The sequence below is a fragment of the Neovison vison genome, chromosome 2 (genome assembly GCF_020171115.1).
Source record: "Neovison vison isolate M4711 chromosome 2, ASM_NN_V1, whole genome shotgun sequence".
NCBI classification, from domain to species: Eukaryota; Metazoa; Chordata; class Mammalia; order Carnivora; family Mustelidae; genus Neogale; species Neogale vison.
In genome coordinates, this window is record NC_058092.1 from 20,067,111 (window position 1) to 20,086,249 (window position 19,139).

Consider the following 19,139-nt stretch of genomic DNA (forward strand, 5'->3'; position numbering starts at 1 on the left):
CTTCGCTCCGCCCCGTGCTCTATAAGATGCACCCGCGGCTCGCGCGGGGGCTGCCGCTGCATCTCTCTCGCGTGCGCGGCTTGAGTCCTCCCCTTCGCGGGGGCAGCTGGCCTGACCCGAGGACAGACAGCAACAGACCGCCGGGGGGCGGGGGATGCCGGGCTGCCGCATCAGCGCCTGCGGCCCGGGGGCCCAGGAAGGGACCGCGGAACCGGGGTCCCCGCCGCCGCCGCCCCGGGAGCTCGTGTCGTCCCCTCAGCCCCCGCCCCCATCTCCGACCTTGACTCCGACCCCGGCTTCGGTCTCGGCGCCCGCCGAGTCGGCCCCGGCGTGGGCGGGCTCGGCGGAGGGGCAGGAGCTGCAGCGCTGGCGCCAGGGCGCTAACGGGGGCGCGGGGGCTACCGCGCCGGCAGGGGGCGCGGCGGCGGCGGCTGGGGCAGCCGGGGGCCGAGCGCTGGAGCTGGCCGAAGCGCGCCGGCGACTGCTGGAGGTGGAGGGCCGCAGGCGCCTGGTGTCGGAGCTGGAGAGCCGTGTGCTGCAGCTGCACCGCGTCTTCTTGGCGGCCGAGCTGCGCCTGGCGCACCGTGCCGAGAGCCTGGGCCGCCTGAGCGGCGGCGTGGCGCAGGCCGAGCTCTACCTGGCAGCGCACGGCTCACGCCTTAAGAAGGGCCAGCGTCGCGGCCGCCGGGGCCGCCCGCCTGCGCTGCTCGCCTCGGCGTTAGGCCTGGGAGGCTGCGTGCCCTGGGGTGCTGGGCGCCTGCGGCGGGGCCACGGCCCGGAGCCCGACTCGCCCTTCCGCCGAAGCCCGCCCCGCGGCCCCGCTTCCCCCCAGCGCTGACCTCAGCGTCGGGGGCCCTGGCCACCCCCGACAGGCCATCGCCGAGGGGCCGGCCGACGGATTGGGACGTCCGCTGGATGGACGGCGTCACCGACGCGGATGGACGGACTGACGGACCCCAGGAAGACACAGTCGGGGGGCCAGGGGCCCAGTAAAGGAGGCTGAGGTGCGGTCTGAGCGGCTAGTGCATCTGAGGGGGCGGGGCGGGGTGGTACCGGGCCCCGGATCTCCCTTCCCTGGGGCTTCTGGAGTCTTCTAGGTCCCCAGTAAAGCTGGCCACTTTGTAACGGCCTCTCCCAGTCCTCCCGGGGGGTGAGGTGGTAGCACCAAGTCCCCATTATAGAGTTGGGGAAATTGAACATGCTCAGATTCCAAGAGGGGTTTGCTGGCAAACTTTTATTACCAGTCGGAGCCTGCTGCACTGACCCAGGCCTCCTCCCCTCCCTTCCCTTCCCCGCCGCCCTCCCCCACCAAACCGCGTTGCCTTTCCTGGGTCCCTTGTGGCTCTAAGAAGAGTCTTGCCCTTGAGACTGCTGCTTTCTGGCACTGCCCAGCTCCACACCTTCAGGGAGGACAGAATAAACAGGTCCCAGAATGGGGTAGGGTGCTGGGCCAGCGATGTACCACTGAATTCTCTCCTAAGCCCCTGTTTCCCATTTGGAGGGGGTGGCATCTCAGAGAGGTTATGGATTTGTTTCCATCATACAAAGGCCCTTCCACTTCTAGGAGACAGATCTTTTCTCATTGTCTCAAGCAGTTTTGCCAAAAGTAACTTAGATGACCAGGGTGGAGTATTTGGTAACTACCAAAGGCCTCACCTACTCTCCTAGGGGACCCCCTCCCAACCTGTCTCTAAGATGGCTTTGCCAGGGATGGAGCCAGGTTACATCCTTTAACAGGCCCCAAGAGGGCAGGTATGTCATTTGCTTCTAGAAAGGGGGGGCCTTAAAGGGCCAGACCTGAAATGAGATTGACTTCTCTTCCTGTCCACATGCCCTTCAGGACCCCCCCCCCCACACACACACACACTCCTCCCTTCCCAGCTATGAATTGCCTGGCTGCTGCTTTGCCGCTCATCACCTGTTTGGACTGCAGCCTCCCTTGTCAGCCTGTGAAGTGGTTGTCCTCAGCTCTGGGAAGGGCTGTAGTGAGGTTAACACAGGGAGAGGTCTGTCTTCTTCCCCCTTAAGTCACAGAAGGAATGGTTTATTCTTTCAAGTCACACCTAGAAACAGGCACTGCTTTTGCTGCTGGAGCTAGGAACTAATCTAAAGTCCTCATTTTACAGAGTGGCAAGGTCACATGCCAGCACTGGGCAGAACTAGGTCCCAGGCCTGTGTGTGTCTTCCCCATGGTGGTGTCTCCTTCCTGCCCAGGGGCAGGGACTACAGGGAGCTGGTGTCCAGCCTGTCTGCTGTGAGACCTAGAACAACTCTTCCTCCTCTCTGGGTCAGATTCCTCAGTCCCTCTCTGGACATAGCTGTCCTTCCTCATGTCAGGGCTTGGGAATAGGGGAGAGGGGGTAGGATGAGAATGTCATAGTCCTAGGAATCTGGTTTAATCTTAGAGTCTTGAGGGTCAGTGCAGTGCTATGAAAGGCAGACCCCGGGGGGCCCTCACCTGACTCTCTTTAGCCCTTCCTTTTCCTCTCCTTGGGCACAAACTTTGGGGCTGGTTTCTAACATCCAGGCCTTTCCAAACCTCATTCTTAGCTGGAGTAGGGAAGTCCAGGAGGAGGTCTCAAGGAGTCTGAGAGAGCATGGGGACCAGGAGAGCAGTGAGGGGCCCTGGCATCCTCTGGCCTCCGTGGAGAGGGAGAACCTTCTGAAACTACTCAGTTCATTCAGGGTCTAGAGGCCCAGAGAGAACAAGGACTTCTTGGAGGTGACAGCGAGGAGCTCCAGCTGCAGTGCTGGGCTGCAGCCAGGACCGGTGGTTTTCTGCGTTGTACGGGAGAGGGACGCTTGGTCCAGAGAAGCTTTTAGCTAGTGGTGTAAAGTGCTCTGTGCCATCAGTGTTGCCTTTCTCTGGGATTTAGCATCATCAGCTTTGTCCTGATTTGGAGAGGGGGTGGGGGATGAGGGATTAGAGACGGCTCTTGATGGAGAAAGTGATGCATGTGTGTGGGAGATGGAGATTCATCCTAGTGTCACAGGCAGCCCTGTCCCCCTCCCCCCTTCTAGATGTTCCACTGCCTTTCACCAAGGGCCTTGACCTGGGGAATACAGTGCTCAGTGACTTGAACCTCAGCTCATGGTTCAGTGCTCTGCCCACTACTCCTCAGCCAACTAACAAAAGTCATTTTCCCACCCCTGTCTGAGCCTCCCAGCCCCCTCTAGGAGGCTCCGTTTTCTCCTCAGTCAACAAGCACTGGTATCTACTCAGTCCAGGGGCTCAAGAACGGGCACCGATTTCAAAGGGTCTCTGCTTTTTTAAGGGTTCCAGCCTTCATCTAGGCAGCCTTCCCTGGCAATCACTATCCCAGGGGACCCTCTGGGGCTGGGCAGTTTGTGTTGTTAGAGGGCTATTTTTAGGCCTTCACAAATAACTATAGCCCCTGGGTCTGGAGACTGACACCCCTCTAGCCCACCCCGCCTCCGGAACACTTTCTTGATGGCCCCAGCGTTGGGGGTCTTAAGAACTTCCATGATCAGCAGGGAATCTGGGGTTTCAGCAAGGGGAAATGAGAACGGGAGCCCTTCTTCAGGCCAGCTTTTGGGGCCGAGAGAGTGTTCAGTGTTCTAATTTAGAACTTGCCCTTCCCCTGGATGAGCCCTTCCCTTTTTTGGAGGGCCTTAGCCCAGTGAAGGCATCTCTGGGCGGTGCCACCAGAGGGCAGTGTGGGGCTGTTTCCCGGGGCTTGGGGGTGTGGCTTGGAGCAGGCTTGGTCCCCGGGGTCCCCACCCCCGACCGGCCCTCTCTGGTCCTGCCTAGCCTTCCTAGGCCTCGAGCTAAGGGTCTGGCAGAATGAGCGGGGCGTGGCAGTCGTTCGGAGAAGTGACGTAATGTTGGGCCTGTGGTTGGGACGGGCCCCGGACTTCAGGAGGAAGGTTCATCAAGAAAGACTTTCCTGGAAAAAAGGTTGCCCCTGTTGGCTGTCTCCGTCTGATTTGTTACACTAATAATTGATCAGAATACCGCATTCTGCAGCCATCTGGGGACCACGGTGACTTCCTAGAGATCAGGCTTAAACAGGTCACAACTGTGGTGCTCCAAACCTGTAGCGGGCAGTCTCACGGAGGCTTCCGCTTCTGCACCCCCACTCACCCCCCACCCCCCGCCGCCCTCGCCAGATCCCTAGAGAAAACCCAATAGCCCAGTCTTCTCAGAGATAAAAGAGAGGCTCTTGCTTTACAGCCTGGGGAAGGGGGAAAGTCGGAAATCTCCAGCCTATCTTCCTGCATTAGCGCTTGACCAAAGCCTGGCCAGATTCCTTGGTTCTGGAATATATTACCCATCTCCACGCTAGGCACTGTGCTGAGCACTTTATCTGTTTTATTCCTCCTAGCTACTCTGCAAAGTAGGGGTTACTATCCCCATTTCCATGGATGAGGAAACTGAGGATCAGGTAGGGCAGATGACTTGCCTAAGGACCTAGAACCTGTAAATGAAGGGTCCTTTAAACATTATGTGGCTTTTCATTTACCAGGATAGTAAGGGCTCCATTTGAGGGGCTTTCTGGGCTCTTACCCTTTATGTCTGAATACCGTGGCCCCTGGTCCTCAGATCTGGGAGGGATGTGATGAAATGCTGGAAGGGTGGCAGAAGGTGTACCCCCCTCCCCAATCACCACCGCCAAGGTCTGGGCACATACCCAGAAGCTGGCTCCTGTCCCTGGTTGTCTGGACTCTGGGGGGTGAGTCAGGTTGAGTCAGCACACCTAGCTTCAGGCAAGGGCAGGCCAATGATGCTCAGGGCCTGGGCTTGCCTGGAGGGCTACCTCCTCTCCCTGCACACCTGGCTGGAAGGTTTCATGCCAAGGAGAGTAGAGAGCCTGGGATGGCAGGGGAGAAGGGTGACAGGCTCCATGGTGAGGGCAGAAAGTGCCCCGAGCTTGGAATAAGACAGATCTGGAATTCAGTGTTTGCCTATAACTTCTCAGCTGGAAGAAGTTGGACAAATGACTTCCCTTCTCTGGGCCAGTTGTGTGTGTATGTGTGTTTTATTGGGGAGCTGGAGAGAGGATAACTCCTGACTGTTGAATGAGAGGTCACACTAAGCACATAGAGGAGATTCATAAATGTTTGAATCTGCCTAGCCCAGGAGAGGCTGCTAGGACAGAGACCCCAGGCGTTGCTTTGGGGCTTTGCTTTCCCAGAGCATCGCCATATCAGGAATCCCTGGAATGATCCTCCTTCTCCCCCCACTGTGTGCCCTGGGGAACTCCATAAGGAGAGAGGTGGAGGAGGGGCAGGCTTTTCTTCCCAGGAACATTCCATTCCAGCTGCTCAGACCCGTGGGGATCTCAGCCAAGGAAAAAGGCCCAAGGGAACCTCTTCTTACCCAGGAGCCCCCACCTCTTCCAAGACGGGAGCCATGGAGCCCTGCTCCATAATATTATCCTGTACCTTGTCTCCACAGTGGGCCCTCTTGACGCAGATGTTGAAGGGTTTGGGTGGGGCTGGTCACTGTGGGAAGGAGGTAATTAAAGCTCTTGAAATTATTCTTTCCAGCTCCTCCCAGTTCCTCAGAACCTCCACTCTACGGATCTGGACTCCTGGATTGAGCTCCTGCCGTGGGCATCTCCTTCAGGAAGACGTCCCACAACCCTACCCAACGGAATTGATCCCATACAATCTTGGCACTGTCCTCCCTTCACAGAGGCCTTGCACTCAACAGTGGCAAGGTGCTGGGTTCTAGGGAAGGTTCCTGTACTCTGAGTTTCCTTAATAAGCCACATTTGATTTTGGCTGACACTATATGCTTGGAAATGTCACGACAGGTCCTCTGAGATGCAATCAGATTATTTAAGAAAGCAGCAAACATTTCTAATGTGAACATGAAAAGGATTTCTTCTTTAAATACAGTCGTTGTTCTTAAGTCACAGTGCAGCTGGGGTCTGCATTTTGGTCAATGTCATGGCTTCTCACTCTGACAATGCTGGGAGGCCTATTTGAGAGGAAATGTTGGTCTGAGAAATCCCTGCTTCCTTCCCCCACTGTCCTTGTCCTCTCTGACTAGGGAGTGGCTGTGGACTCTCAGAAAAATGGCCTGCTGCTGGCTCAGGGGGAGGGGCACCCCTTCCTCAGAGAGACACAGCGGCAAAGTAGAAATTGGAAGCAAAGTTTAAAATGAAAAAAGGGAGCATATTTATTCAAATATCCTGATAAAAAAGGGAAGGGGGGGCACATTTACTCAAACACAACCCAGAACTTGTATTATTCGCAAAATGAATGTCTCTTGAATCAGTCTCCTGATTTATACATTCAGGAAGAATAAATTTCAATAATGTGAGACAAAGGCATGTGATTTTGAGGTTTGCTTTGCAAGTGTCCCTACTGCCTTTCCTTTGTATGTGTCTCTCATGACTCTTTAGGTTAGCTGTTCCTTGAGGCAATCTGGCCCTGTTGACTGACTTCAGACTGCTTTCCCCCTGGATCGGGCTCTGGGCTGACCCTCTTCAGGAAGTCTCCCCCAGTGAAGGATGGGATGAGGAAGCTGGGGGAGGGGACTGGGACCCACGCAGGAAGGTGGCACCCATCTGTGATGACAGGGCAGTGTGGTGATCCGTGAAAGATTGTGTGTGACTGTGCTGGTGACCACAAGGGCCTGTTTGTCCTGTCAGGGCCCCAGCAGGAGGCAGGGCACCCTCAAACTGGGAAGAGATTTCAAAAGGGATTATTTCCAAAAATGTGGGCTTAAGAAAGGGACAAGGGATGGTGCAGCTCTCCAGGGCTGGCAACAGTGGGGAGCCTTTACGGTGAGGAGGGAGGGCACGGGACTGAGGGTGTAGCTGTGTGGGGAGCGCCCCTGATGGGGAGCAATGGCCTTTGGTTGAGAGATGCAGCCAAGCATGGCAGCCGGTGGGGAGGAAGCAGGCGGAATAAACACCCCATTCTCCTTTCAGTCTCCTGCCGGGGGCCTCTCACTGGCCGAAGGCAACAGGAAGGTTGAGAACAAGGGAGTCATTGATGCACTGTCCACAGAGGTCAGCCTCCCGGGCTCGGAGCTTGGAGAAGGGTGGAGAGCTTGGGGCTGGAGGGGCCAACTCATCATATCGCTGCCTGAGGGCATGTCTTCTGCTCCCCAAAGTTCACAGTGGTGCCTCTTTTCCCTTTGGAGCTCCCCCACCCTCCGTGGCCCATAAGGGCAGGTGAACTGTGGCTGGGGAGCCCTGTGGGGTGATGGGGGTGGGCTTTCCTCCCCCAGCTTTCCCCTCTCTGGCTCTGATTCCTAGTTCTGGATTTCCGCGTGTCCTGGCCTCTGAGGTGGCTGCGGGAACTGTCCATGAGAGAACAATGCCAGCCACTGAGTCATTGTTTTCCTCACACCCAGAAATACTGTACCAGCCCCAAACACACCTACAGGCGCACCTGCTGCCACCATGGGCCTTTGGCATCGTCACCCCAAGCCACGGCTGGTGTCATGTACATCAAGAAAATGTACCTCTCCCCACACTGCTCCACTGCCCTCCCCAAAATGGTCAATGCCCAGAAGTACAAACCGTCACCTGTGAAGCACTCCTCATCATGTACGTGGGCGGGGGCAGAGGGTCCCGCTCAGCCACATGGAATCGGAGTGGAGGGGCCAGAGGGCGCAGGGGTTGACAGGAACATGCCCACACTTCCCTGACCTCTCCGGCACCAGCTTCCTTGTCTGTAAAAGTGGAAATAATTGCTCTTCTCTCAAGGATGAAGTGGAAGGTAGTGACCGTGAAGACTTCAGCTTAGTGCTTGGCCCCGAGAGAAGACCCCGAGAGAAAGGGCAGCTGCTCCTGGGAGCTTCGGGCTCATGCTCTCCCACATCTCACACCCGTGTGTGTCACAGCGGTGAGAGCGTGCATGCCTGTGCAAGGCCAGCCAGACACCCTCAGGCACATGCGCCCTCCCCCAGACACGCCTGCTGGTTGCATGTGCCCATGAACAGATTCCCTCTGCCCAGAAGCTCTCTCCCCAGACATCGCAGGGCTTGCCAGCCACTAGCCTTTGTGTCTTTGATCAAATGTCACCCTCTTGATGAGGTCCGCCCTTTTTTAAGTCACGTACCCTGGCACTTCCAATCCTTTACCCTGCCACGTACTTTTAAGCATCATTGACCTTCTAAGACTGTATCATTTAGTTTATTTTCTGTCTACCGTATTGGAGTGTAATCTTCAGGAGAGTCGGGAATCTTGGTCTTTTGTTTGCGGATGGATTCCAGCTCCTACTGTTTGCTTTATACACGGTGGACGTCCCTTCATGCCCACAACAGGATCTGGGAGAAACAATCTCTCCCAAGCCCCCAGCTGCGTGGGCGCAACCAGGGTTGGGGTGGGAGGGACTGTTTTCAGTCACCAAGCCAAGAAAGTCTTAACTACTCACCCTTCTAGCCCTTTTGAGCCCTGAGGGGACTCACTGAGCAGATGAGGTGACTGGACTCACCCAGGTCACCTGGGGCCTCCTCGGAGGCCTTGTTTTTTTCAGCCTGGATGGAACCATCAAAGCCACCACTTCAGAAACCACTAATGAGGCTGAATATGTTAAGGGCTTTGCCATCCCTGGATCAAAGGGGCTGGGTAAACAGTGGGCAGCGTCCAGGCCAGTGACTGGCCGATGGCCTGAGGGAAGCGCTCCCGGGGAGCCTGGCATGGCCCCCAGCTGGGTTTGGAAAGGAGACCCTGCCCTTCTAGGGGACCCGTTTAGAACAGGCCAGAGTGTGCCCATCGCACCTGGGAATAATAGAGGACGGATGGAACCTTCCTCCCAGGTAGGGAGGCCAAACCTGGGCTCTCGCTCTGGAGGACGCTAGGAGTCCCCGAGTCTCGGCGCCCACCGCTGAAGGGCTCTCCAATCCACATTCACTCAGCTTGTCCTCCACCGGCTTCCTGAGAAGGACTGGGGTTGGGTGGGCCAAGGGTCAAGAAGCCCTGAGCACTGGAGTGTGAGGCCAAGCCCAGGGTCATCAGGACTCCAGGTGGGAAAATGCTGAAATACTTACTCTTTAACAAGAGACTTGCCGAGGCAGTTTGCACGTACAAGTCACATGTGTAGACATGAGCTCCTAGCAGTTCTCCAGCTGGGGCTGGTGTTGAGGGAAGGAGGTGAAACTCCCCAGCTACAGCCCAGGACTCAGACTCCAAGCCACCCCAATGTCCCTAACCCCCAAATACAAGCCAGAGGAGGGCTGGGAGAGGCAGCCAGAGCCCCCACAGCCATGGAAGTTCCTTCTCCCAGGAGAAATCATGGTGCTAGGTTTAGTGTAGACGATCTTTATTGGCAGGTGTTAAGAGTGCAAAATGGTGACAAATCCAGAGGGATGGGAAAGGAGGTGGGGGCATGGTTCCCTTCCTCCGGGTGAAGTAACCAGGCCACTGGGGTGGGAGCACTTGACTGGTCACTTTGGGCCCAGCACCCTTCAAAGAACGAACTCCTAGGCTTGGGATCCCCACACCATAAGGGAAGGGAGCAATACTCTAGAAGGGGCATGGGCCGTGTCGTACGCTGGCAGCTCAGCTCCTGCTCGCCCATGCACCTGGACAGCTTGGGGTAAGGGTGGGCTAACCCTATCCCTCTGCAAACCCAGGTAGCTGCGTCCTGCCTCAGCTTCCCTCTTCCCAGTGCCTAGTCCGGTTGGATTGTCCCGGCAGGGGTTTAGCCCAACCCAGAGTACCCAGAGTGAGTAGTTCCTATAACATACCATATTTTAGCCAATGTGTGGGCTGCAGGCCTTCTGAGGCTGCTGGGATCACTGTGGGCTGGCTTTCCCCAAAAAGACCCTTTCTGGGCCACAGAAATCAACCTGAGACCTTCTAGGCCACAGAAATCAACCTAGGGTGATGAGCATTGAGGCTGCCAGCCCAAACATGCTTTGTCTCCTGAAGGCAATGGACCCCCAAGACAAACAGCCCCTGCACCCCACCATCATGCTGGTCCAAAAGTGGGGTACAATAACCCACAGGTCTATCAAGAACCCTGGCCTGGCCTGAACCCCCACCAGTGGCCTCATTCGGGGATGAGCCGTGTCTGGTCTGTTCAGTCAAAGGCCCAACCCTACAGCAGTGCTGGGCCACTTGGCACAGGCTGCTGGTCTCTGGTCACATCTCCTACACACTCCTGGAGGCCCCACATCCTGAGGAAAGGCCAAGCACCTTCTGGCCAGGGTCTGAGTCAGTTACAAGGCAGCCAGGTGGGATACGAGTGGGCCCGAGCCAGCAGAGGCTGCACAGGAGTCACGTAGTAACTGACGGTGGCAGGCATGACCCCGTCGGGGCCCGGGGGACGCCAGGCCAGGGCAGCAGCTGCAGCCGGGCCCTGCTCGGCCAGCGCCTGGAGCGCCAGCATGGCGATGAGGTCCAGTGTCTGGCGACGCTCGTGGCTCATGAGGCACACAGTGCTCTCGTTGACCACCCGGTGCAGCGTCACCAGGCAGGCGTAGCGGCGGGCCGAGTCGGCTCCGCTGAAATGGGCCTCCAGGTAGCGCTCCAGTGTGCGCTGCTGCTCCACCAGGTCTGGGAAATCGATGAAAAAGCGGGAGCACATGTATCGTTGCAGGGCACGCGCATCGGTGCCCGGCTGAGGCCGGAAGCCCCGCACCAGCAGGTGGCAGTACTTGAGGAGGCCACCGCCACGGATCTCTTCGGGGCTGCGTGTGGCAATGATGCGGCGCCGCAGGTGGTCCAGGGCCTCGGCAAAGTCCCCGTACAGGCTCTCACCAGTCACGGTCGGGTGGAAGGCCTCAGACATGGGCGTGGATGAGCACTGGCCAAAGAGCAGCAGGGAGTCCAGGATGATCTGGAAGGAGTCCACGCTGAATTCAAACTGGCGCCGGACCGAGTCCACAAACTTGAGCTCCATGTTCTTGCCGCTCTTGTTGGACAACGAGATGAGGCTCCAGCGGTCCGTGTCTGTGCACACCTTCACCAGCTTCTGCACGTATGCCTCCTTGAGCGTCAGCGGGGTGATCTTGGCCCGGTTCACACCGGCCGGCAGGAAGTCCAGCAGGCAGGCCAGCACCACCTCCTTGGTCAGCTGGAAGGATGCCTCGCTGCGCAGGTCCACGCGGAACACCAGGTCCAGGTCCTTGTAGCCCAGGCCACTCTCAGGGTGCAGCACGTGGCTGGCGGCCGAGCCGTGTAACCGCACCCCGTGCACGTGTAGTCCCCGCTCCTCCAGGCGGCTGCGGACCACCTGTGGAAGAGATGGCGGGGTGGAGAGGGGTCAGGACCCTGGGCCCCTAGGTTCCCCTCCACGCGTCCATGTAATAATCAGGCCAGCTACCATGCCTTTGGAAAGTCTTTTAACCCTCTAAAGCTTTAATTTCCTAATCTGGAGAATGGCTCCTGGGAGCAAAGACTCCAGAAGAACAGCACTAATGACAGCAAACACATACACAGAATTTACTAAATGCCAGGTCCTGATCCAAGCACTTTATACATTCAGATATAAACTCGTATAATTCCCACAGTTACCTATGCTATAAGGTCGGTACTATTATTCCCATTTTACAGAGGGGAAAACAGAAGTACAAAGGAGGAAAGTAACTCATCCAAGGTCATACAGCCAGGGAATTAAACTTGGGCAGTTCAGGTCTTACTCACTGCGGTATTCTACCTCTCTAAAACTTCAAGTAAAACACTTCGCTTTGCGCCAGCCATGATAGTAACTGCTCAGATGTGTTAGGCATGTCAATGCAATTCATGTGCATTACTACATTAACCCTCACAATAATCCTGCATTTAGGCATTATTGTCCCAGTTTACAGATGGGGGACCACAGGCACAGAGAGGTTAAGTAACATGTCCAAGGTCAGAGAGTAGCCAGGCGGAGACTGGAACCCAGGCCAACTGGATTCTCCAGTCCATGTAAGTTCTTTTGACTAGCACATATTCACCTTAATGCATCTTAATGCACAAGGACCCTGTGAGACAAATGTTGCCCTTGTTTTAGAGCGGAGGAAACTGTGGTTTGCAGTGGTGCAACCCCTGAGATTCGAGGTGGGAGGCATTAAGAAGTGGCAGGGCTGGCACTGAAAACCCAGACCCTTTCTGCTCTTGGGACAGGAGAGGGTGATCATCTCAGAAAGTGCTCAGCGCCCAGCCTAAGTGGGAAGAGATGCCGCAGACCCCGGCAAACCAATCATCTTCAATCTTGAATCTGTTCCTTTGGCCAGAGGCATCTTTCTGGGCCTAGGACCATGTCGGGGAGAAGAACGGAGCTGGGCCCAGACGTTCAGTTTTCTCAGCCCCCCAGTGTACTCCAGGCACCGTCCTGAAAGTGACCAGGCAGCATTCCTGCCTTGAGTGATTCTGCAACCCCGCCTTGCTGCCAAGTCAGCGCCCAGCACTGGGCTGGGCTGCCTCCTCTCTTCTCAGGGAATTACTGCAAAGAATGCACTTAAGTGCTGAGGAGGCAAGCCACAGTGGGGCAATCTGAGGCGGGCGGCTCCCTCCAGGAAGGCTTCCGGGAGGAGGACCCAGACTAGGGGAAGGTATTGTAATGGCTACAAGGGTAAGCAACTGGCCATCAGGAACATGCTGTGGGAGGAGCTGGGGGCAGGGAGGGCAGGGAGGAACACCCATTAGGCACCTATTGAATACCTGGACCTTCTCACCAGAATCTATGGAGGAATCGATGTTCTCTCTCTCTTTTTTTTTTCTTTTTAAAGATTTTATTTTTAAGTAATCTCTATACCCCACATGGGGCTCCAACTCACAACCCGGGATCAAGAGCTACATGCTTCATTGACTGAACCAGCCAGATACCCAGATGGGTGATGGCTCTCTATGATCTCCAAGTTATAGCTGGGGAAACCAAGGCTCACAGAAGTGTCATCATCTGCCCGAGATCACGTAGAGGCGCCTTCAAATCCAGGTGTGGCTGACTCTCCTCCCATCATATTGCCACCCCAGGGTTTGGAAGGAGCAGAGACTAGACCCTAGGGTTCTAACGCTCTCTCTCTTTCAAAACTTCAAAGTGAGGGCGACCCTCCAGTCACTAAAGCTGAGTCAAGGTAGTTAGGAATGGGAGGGTGGGGTTGGGAGAGGCCTTGGCCAGATAGACAGGGAAGGCTGGAGGTAAGGGGCCAGTTGCTACAGCCCGGCCTGTGGGACTTCTCACCCACACCCTGGAAGCTGGCAGCTATGCCCATGTAGGCCAAAAAGAGAAACAGACAAGACCTTGTCCCCAGGACCCTGCCAGACTTACAAAGTGGACCAGCCCCCTCCCCAGGTCCCAGTAGAGCTGACAGAGCCTTACGCAGTGCCAGCGCCAGCTCCCAGGCTGCTGCTCACCCCAGGGCATGGCATCTGGCCTGCTGAGTAGGTAGCAGTACCCTTGTTAAACCGCCTGCGTCAGGCCGTGGGGCTGGCTGTGTCAGCCAGCCGGCAGCTGTTGTCCCTCTCCCAGGTGTGACTACAGCCAGCTTGGCAGGCGGACCCCAGATACCGCCACACCCAAAGACTGCAGGGCAGCTTAGAGTCTCCTGAATCAGACTTTCCAGCCATGAAGGGGGCAGTGGCTGCACCCTCCTTTCTCCTGTGCCAAGGGCCTCCCCAGAATCGCTCTGTTCCTGGGCCACTGCCAAGACCTACAGCAGGTGGCAGGGGTAGAGGGGGACTACAGGTGCTGTCCGCGAGCAGGCTCACAAAACTCCAATCTGGAGCTGACTAATGCAGGCCCTCTTGCTGCAACTAGCGAGATCAGATTGTCTCATTCAGTTCCCTGGGCCCAGAGAGAGCTAAAGACTTATCCAAGGTCACACAGCTAGTTAAGTGGCTGAGTTTAATTAGAACAGGGCCTCCCAGAGCTATGGGCAGGGGAGACTCCTACAGGGGAATGGGTCCCTCTAGCTCAGGTCCAAGCAAGATGAGCATCTCTAGCTACTCAGATTGCTGCTGTAGGCAAAGTCTTATGGGAACACAGAGAGAGAAAGGTTCTAATTCTTGAATCATGGACAACCAGCATCCCGCATGACACACACCTAGCATCCTTCCCTCCACCCCACCCCAGCACCCCCCCACCTCCTCATATAGGCATCCCGGATGGCCCTCATCCCCATGCACACCAAGCACCTCTCTCCACGCCCCATATACACCCAGCACCCCCACCAGTTTGTGAAACTGCCAGCTGCAGATTCCTGCCAGGAGATGGACCTTCTTCCCTGGGGATGCAACTGTACAGGCCAGGGGAAGGCACTGTTCCCTTTGGATTCTGGAACCTGAAAGGGTGTGGTAGAGTAGTCCAACCCCTCAGCATTGAACAGATAGGGACACTGGGCCCAGCAAAGGGAACGGACAGTACTCTAGGTCCTGAAGCCAGATGTCCAGCCTCCCAGGCCAGCTCTGAAATATTGGCTGCCTCTCTCCACCACAGCCAGCAGCTCCCTGCTCTGTGATATCTTTGCCCTTAGTCTAGAACACTCTCCTATTAGGGGCTCAGGAAGTCAGTTCCTACTGGCCTGCAGTCCTCACCACCTGGCAGGGAGCACCTGAAGGGCAGAGAGGCTGGGTCCCAGGCATATCTAGAGCCCTCGTGTCCCGACTAGGGATTGGCACAGAGCAGACACTAGTAAAGGCACTGGGCAGGGACTTCCCCTCCAGGGCACCCTTCGTCCCTGCAGAGGGGAATTTCCACACAGGGCTCCTCCTACCCCATGTCTGAAACAGTCCTGGAGAGACAGTAGTTGGAACCCCAAGGTTGACCTGAGTGTCCTGGGAAGAAAAGCCTCAACTGGTTTCCTAATTACCCCATGACAGCGGGCAGCAGCGGAATGCCTCAGTGAGCACCACTGGGGCTGTGGGTGAGTCAGTTCTGGGGAATCTGCCCCCACCCCCTCCCATTCCCTGGGAGGGAGGGCGAGGTAATCCCTTAGCAGACACCCCTCCTCCTCAGTGGAGGCTGAGACCATAGGAGACAGGGGAGTGGCTGGCTTCACTAGCTTCTGTGGATAGCTCCCCAGAAAGAAAGTCTGTCTACTGGCAGAAATATACAAGAATTGTGGCTGGATTTTCTGGTTTCTATAAGAAGACTTCCCTAATACTTAGAAGTTGAGTCTTGGGAGGTGGGGAAGAGGTAGGAAGCCTTGAACCTAAGCAGGTATCTCCCAGGAAGACCCATGATTCTCCAGATTTGATTTTTACCTCTTTAGGTACTCTTAGACAGCTTAGACAGCCCCCCCCCCGCCTTGGAGCCTCAGCTTCCCCAGCCACAAAATGGGTATAGTGATTGCCATTCTGGCATTTCAGAGTATACCAGCACCTAGGTTATACAGATAAAAGAGCAATTTGAGGGGCACCTGGGTGGCTCAGTGGGTTAGGCCTCTGCCTTTGGCGCAGGTCCTGATCTCAAGGTCTTGGGATCAAGCCCCGCATCGGGCTCTCTGCTTGCCAGGAAGCCTGCTTCCCCCTCTCTCTCTGCCTGCCTCTCTGCCTGTGATCTCTCTCTCTCTCTCTCTATGTCAAATAAATAGAAAAAAGAAAAAAGAAAGAGCAATTTGAGGGGTGCCAAAAGTTAGGTAAAAGGAAGAGGGAATCTAAGGAAGGAGAGAAGGCTACCAGAATTCTCTTTTTCTGCTCCTCAGGAGACACTACGGCCAACCTTCACTTCCAGTTCTGGGGAAGGACACTGGACACCCGATGTCGCCTCCACCATGCAGGCATCAGGTCTGGTTTGGTGCTTAGTTAATCTCCTGCCACAATCCCAGCTGAGAGGGACGGAGTCCTTTTTGAGATTTCTGGGATTTTCCACTTAGCCACAAAGTTCTTGAGCCAGGGCTGAGGAAACACAGGACAAAGTCTGCCCCAAGAACCTCCAGAGAGGGAAGGAGTGTGTGTGTGTGTGTCTTGGGGGGTGGTGAAGCCCAACGATGAAGATTTGGGGATTAAAAAACCTATTTTGAACCCAAGCATGCACACCTACCCATCCAGGGCTTCCTGGTATCCTTAGTCTCAGCAGACAGGGCCGCTCTCCTGCTGGTCCCCCCCACCCCACCCCAAGCACCACCGCAGCCAAGTCCCGCCCCATTCTCCTCCCATTACCTCACCAGGGCCAGGGTGAATGGTGCGGGAGGAATCGAAGCTCTCCTGAGGCAGAGGAAGGGAAAGCCAAATGGAGGGAGCATGGTCTACTACTACTCATGCTCTGTGTTGGATTTTGTTACAGTCCCTGTCCATCTCTAAGTCTCATTTTCTCTAGCAGTGCAGAGAATCGAACAGACTCTGGGTGCCTCCTAGCACAAGAATCTGTCAGGCTGGAGACCCCATAACTCCCCACCCCCTTCCCAGGGCCCGCTCACCTGCACAATCTGCCGGGGCTGCACGCTCAGAGTGGGGAAGTTGCCGCGCCCGTGAATGGGAATTGGCTCTTTCAAGAGCGCGTCCAGTCGCTTCACCTGTGGCCAGCCTAGCCCACTCAGGTGCCGTCCGAGGGAGGCCGATGAGGCCTCCGGGTCGGGGCCGCCGCCTGCCGGGGCGGCCGTGGCCACCGCCGAGGCCGCAGCCGTCCCCACCTGCGCAGCTGCCTGGTCCAGACTCTCAGCTCCACTCTCCGACGGCATCATTAGCCCGGCCCCGGGGCCCCGACGGCAGAAACCGGGGGGGTGACTAAGGGGAGAAGGGCAGGGAGAGCGGCTGGGCTGGGGCCAAGGCGAGGGGCGCGGCTGCAGGGACTGGATGACAGCGACGGCGAGGCAAACTCAGGGCACACCTCCGACGGCGACGACCAACCGACCCTAAAGCCTGTAACCCGGGGCCCAGCTGACTCTTATAGGCCGCGGGCGACATGCCCATTGGTCCAGACAGCTGTCACACAGTGGGTGCGCCCCGCCTCTCGACTCCCCTGCCATTGGTCAGCAGAATTTGGCACGTGAGTCACAAGTAGCCAGAGAGATTCCGATTGGCTGGCTGGCATGCCCCTGCCCCGCCCTCCGGCCCAGGCAGAATTCCCTCCTTTGGGCCTTAAAGAACTTCTGTTCGCAGTGATTGGCCCGCGAGGAGGCAGGCCGAGACTTAAAGGGACTGCGCCCTCCAGCGGCAGATGGGAGGGAAGTGACTCGTGGAGTCTGTAACAGAGTTGGACCACTAAGAAGCTCCAGGATTCCTTTTGACGCTGGAAGGGATTTAGAGTTCGCCTGGCCCTGGTCATCCGCTATTTTCAGAAGCCCAGGGACCCTGCGCCGCCTGTTCAACTCCACACAGCGCTCCTCCTGTTCTTCCCCAATCGAGGAAAGGTAACAAACTCTGTGTATACCGAGGTAGATGCTATTTAACGCACTCCTGATTGGCCCTTGTCAACCACAGACTCACCAGCGTTAATGTTCCTATTGAGGGGAGGGGACACCTGTTCAGAGAGGGAGCGTGACTCCTTCAAGGTTACACAGCAAATGAGTTGGGGTCCCGGTGTGAACATAGAATCTATAGCACATGCTCTTTCTGTTAAGTTTGTGCAGACCCAGGGCCTTTAGGGGCTGGAGGATGGAAGGCAGCTGGAAATGGGAAGTTGGTTTTCTTGACCCTGGGCTTCTGTAGCCGGTTCTGGTAGGGGCTTCCTGAGCAGCTACTGGAAGTCTTTTCTTCCAGCTTCTCAGCTTTACCAGGTCCTGTGTGCCCTCAGGCAAGTCACTAACCCCTCCTGAGCCAGTTTCCTTTTCTGTCCCAGAGAAGATGTTCAATAAACATTTTTTTAAAATTTTGATTTGATTACTTATAGTTGGCAAAAACGTTTTCTTTTTTTTTGCGAAAACATTTTCAGGGGTGCCTGGGTGGCTCGGTGGGTTGAAGCTTCTGCCTTCGGGTCAGGTCATGATCCCGGAGTCCTGGGATCAAGCCCCGCATGGGGCTCTCTGCTTAGCGGGGAGCCTGCTTCCCCTCTCTCGCTTGCCTCTCTGCCTACTTGTGATCTCTCTCTCTGTCAAATAGTAAATAAAATCTTAAAAAAAAAAAAACCCACATTTTCATATATTATTTTTCCCCCTAAATATTTTATTTATTCATTTGACAGAGAGAGTCACAGCGAGAGAGGGAACACAAGCAGGGGGCATGGGAGAGGGAGAAGCAAGCTCCCCGCTGAGCAGGGAGCCGAGGCGGGGCTCCGTTCCAGGACCCTGGAATCATGACCTGAGCCAGAGGCAGACGCTCAACAACTGAGCCACCCAGGCGCCCCCATTTTCATATATTCTCTTGAAATAATATGTTTACATGTTTTTCTTTCCCACTTTACAGAGCCTAGAGGGATGAGGTTTATTGTTACTTTTGAATTCACTTTTTCTTCTGATTTTAAATCTACGTACCTAAGGTGGGATTTCAGAAATTGCATCTGCTTGATGTAACACTAAAATATTTTTTCTTAGATTAAATGTCATTCTTCTAATACTGCCCCATCCTACAAGGCAGGCCCAGCAGGGAGTAATATTCCCAATGTTACAGAAGAGGAAATCAAGACCTATGGTCTTGCAGACCCCGGGCTACATTCCAGGGTCACCAGTTTGTCTCTGACAGATCTGGACCTAGAACTCAGGAGCCTGATTCTCAGCCTAGAGCAATCACTTCCTCTTTCTGAAGGCCAGCACAAGCAAGATCCTGCCTTTGTCCCCTCCCTCCCTTTTGTCTGGGATCAGGGGCTTCCTCCAGCCCCCTGGTAGGGGACCTGTTGCTTGCTCTACTGCTTGATTGTGTGACTATGGGCAAGTCATTGCACTGTCCTCAGTGAAGTTGCTTACTGTTTTGTTTTACCTTCTTTTGAAAGAGAAGAAATATATGAGAAACGTCCTTTGCTGAACCCAGAGTCCCCAAACCCTTGGCTTTCATGGCCCCAGCAGAGGAAGGAAGAGAAAGGAAACTAACATATACTGAAGACCTACTATGTACCAGGTCACTTTACATACATGACCTCTAATTTCTAAAATACAGCTCAAGATATGGGATCATTATCTTCAATTTGCCGATGAAGAAACCGGGGCTTAGAGAAGTCAAGTGACATGGTCATACAACCACTAATTGTCAGGGTGGGACTTGAATCCAGGTCTCCTGACTCCAGAGCCCTATTTTCCAACTGCTACTCGTGGAAGAGTTGGCACAGATCACAGTACCATGCTTGGCACAGCCCTGGTACCACCCTCAAGATGTATGCATTCATTCATTCATTCGTTCATTCATTCATCAACCAACATA

General features: G+C 55.6%; 2 protein-coding genes across 2 annotated transcripts; one reads left to right on the top strand and one right to left on the bottom strand.

The window, feature by feature from the left end:
• Positions 1–66: 66 nt before the first annotated feature.
• TRNP1 (TMF1 regulated nuclear protein 1) lies at positions 67–6,298 on the top strand. The gene is made up of 2 exons (XM_044237530.1): positions 67–1,004; positions 5,512–6,298. The coding sequence occupies exon 1, from the start codon at positions 155–157 to the stop codon at positions 836–838; it is 684 nt and encodes a 227-aa protein (XP_044093465.1). The 5' UTR covers positions 67–154; the 3' UTR covers positions 839–1,004; positions 5,512–6,298.
• Positions 6,299–9,229: 2,931 nt separating this feature from the next.
• TENT5B (terminal nucleotidyltransferase 5B) lies at positions 9,230–16,691 on the bottom strand. The gene is made up of 2 exons (XM_044237531.1): positions 16,268–16,691; positions 9,230–11,163 (listed from the first exon to the last, which is right to left on the bottom strand). The coding sequence occupies exons 1-2, from the start codon at positions 16,529–16,531 to the stop codon at positions 10,144–10,146; spliced, it is 1,284 nt and encodes a 427-aa protein (XP_044093466.1). The 5' UTR covers positions 16,532–16,691; the 3' UTR covers positions 9,230–10,143.
• Positions 16,692–19,139: the final 2,448 nt, after the last annotated feature.

Excerpts from the sequence above, each read along its gene's own strand:
- TRNP1 (XM_044237530.1), top strand. The coding sequence starts at position 155 with ATGCCGGGCTGCCGCATCAGCGCCTGCGGCCCGGGGGCCCAGGAAGGG.
- TENT5B (XM_044237531.1), bottom strand. The coding sequence starts at position 16,531 with ATGATGCCGTCGGAGAGTGGAGCTGAGAGTCTGGACCAGGCAGCTGCG. Across the intron at positions 11,164-16,267 it reads AGCCCCGGCAGATTGTGCAG|GTGGTCCGCAGCCGCCTGGA; the intron begins GTGAGCGGGCCC and ends TCTCTTCCACAG.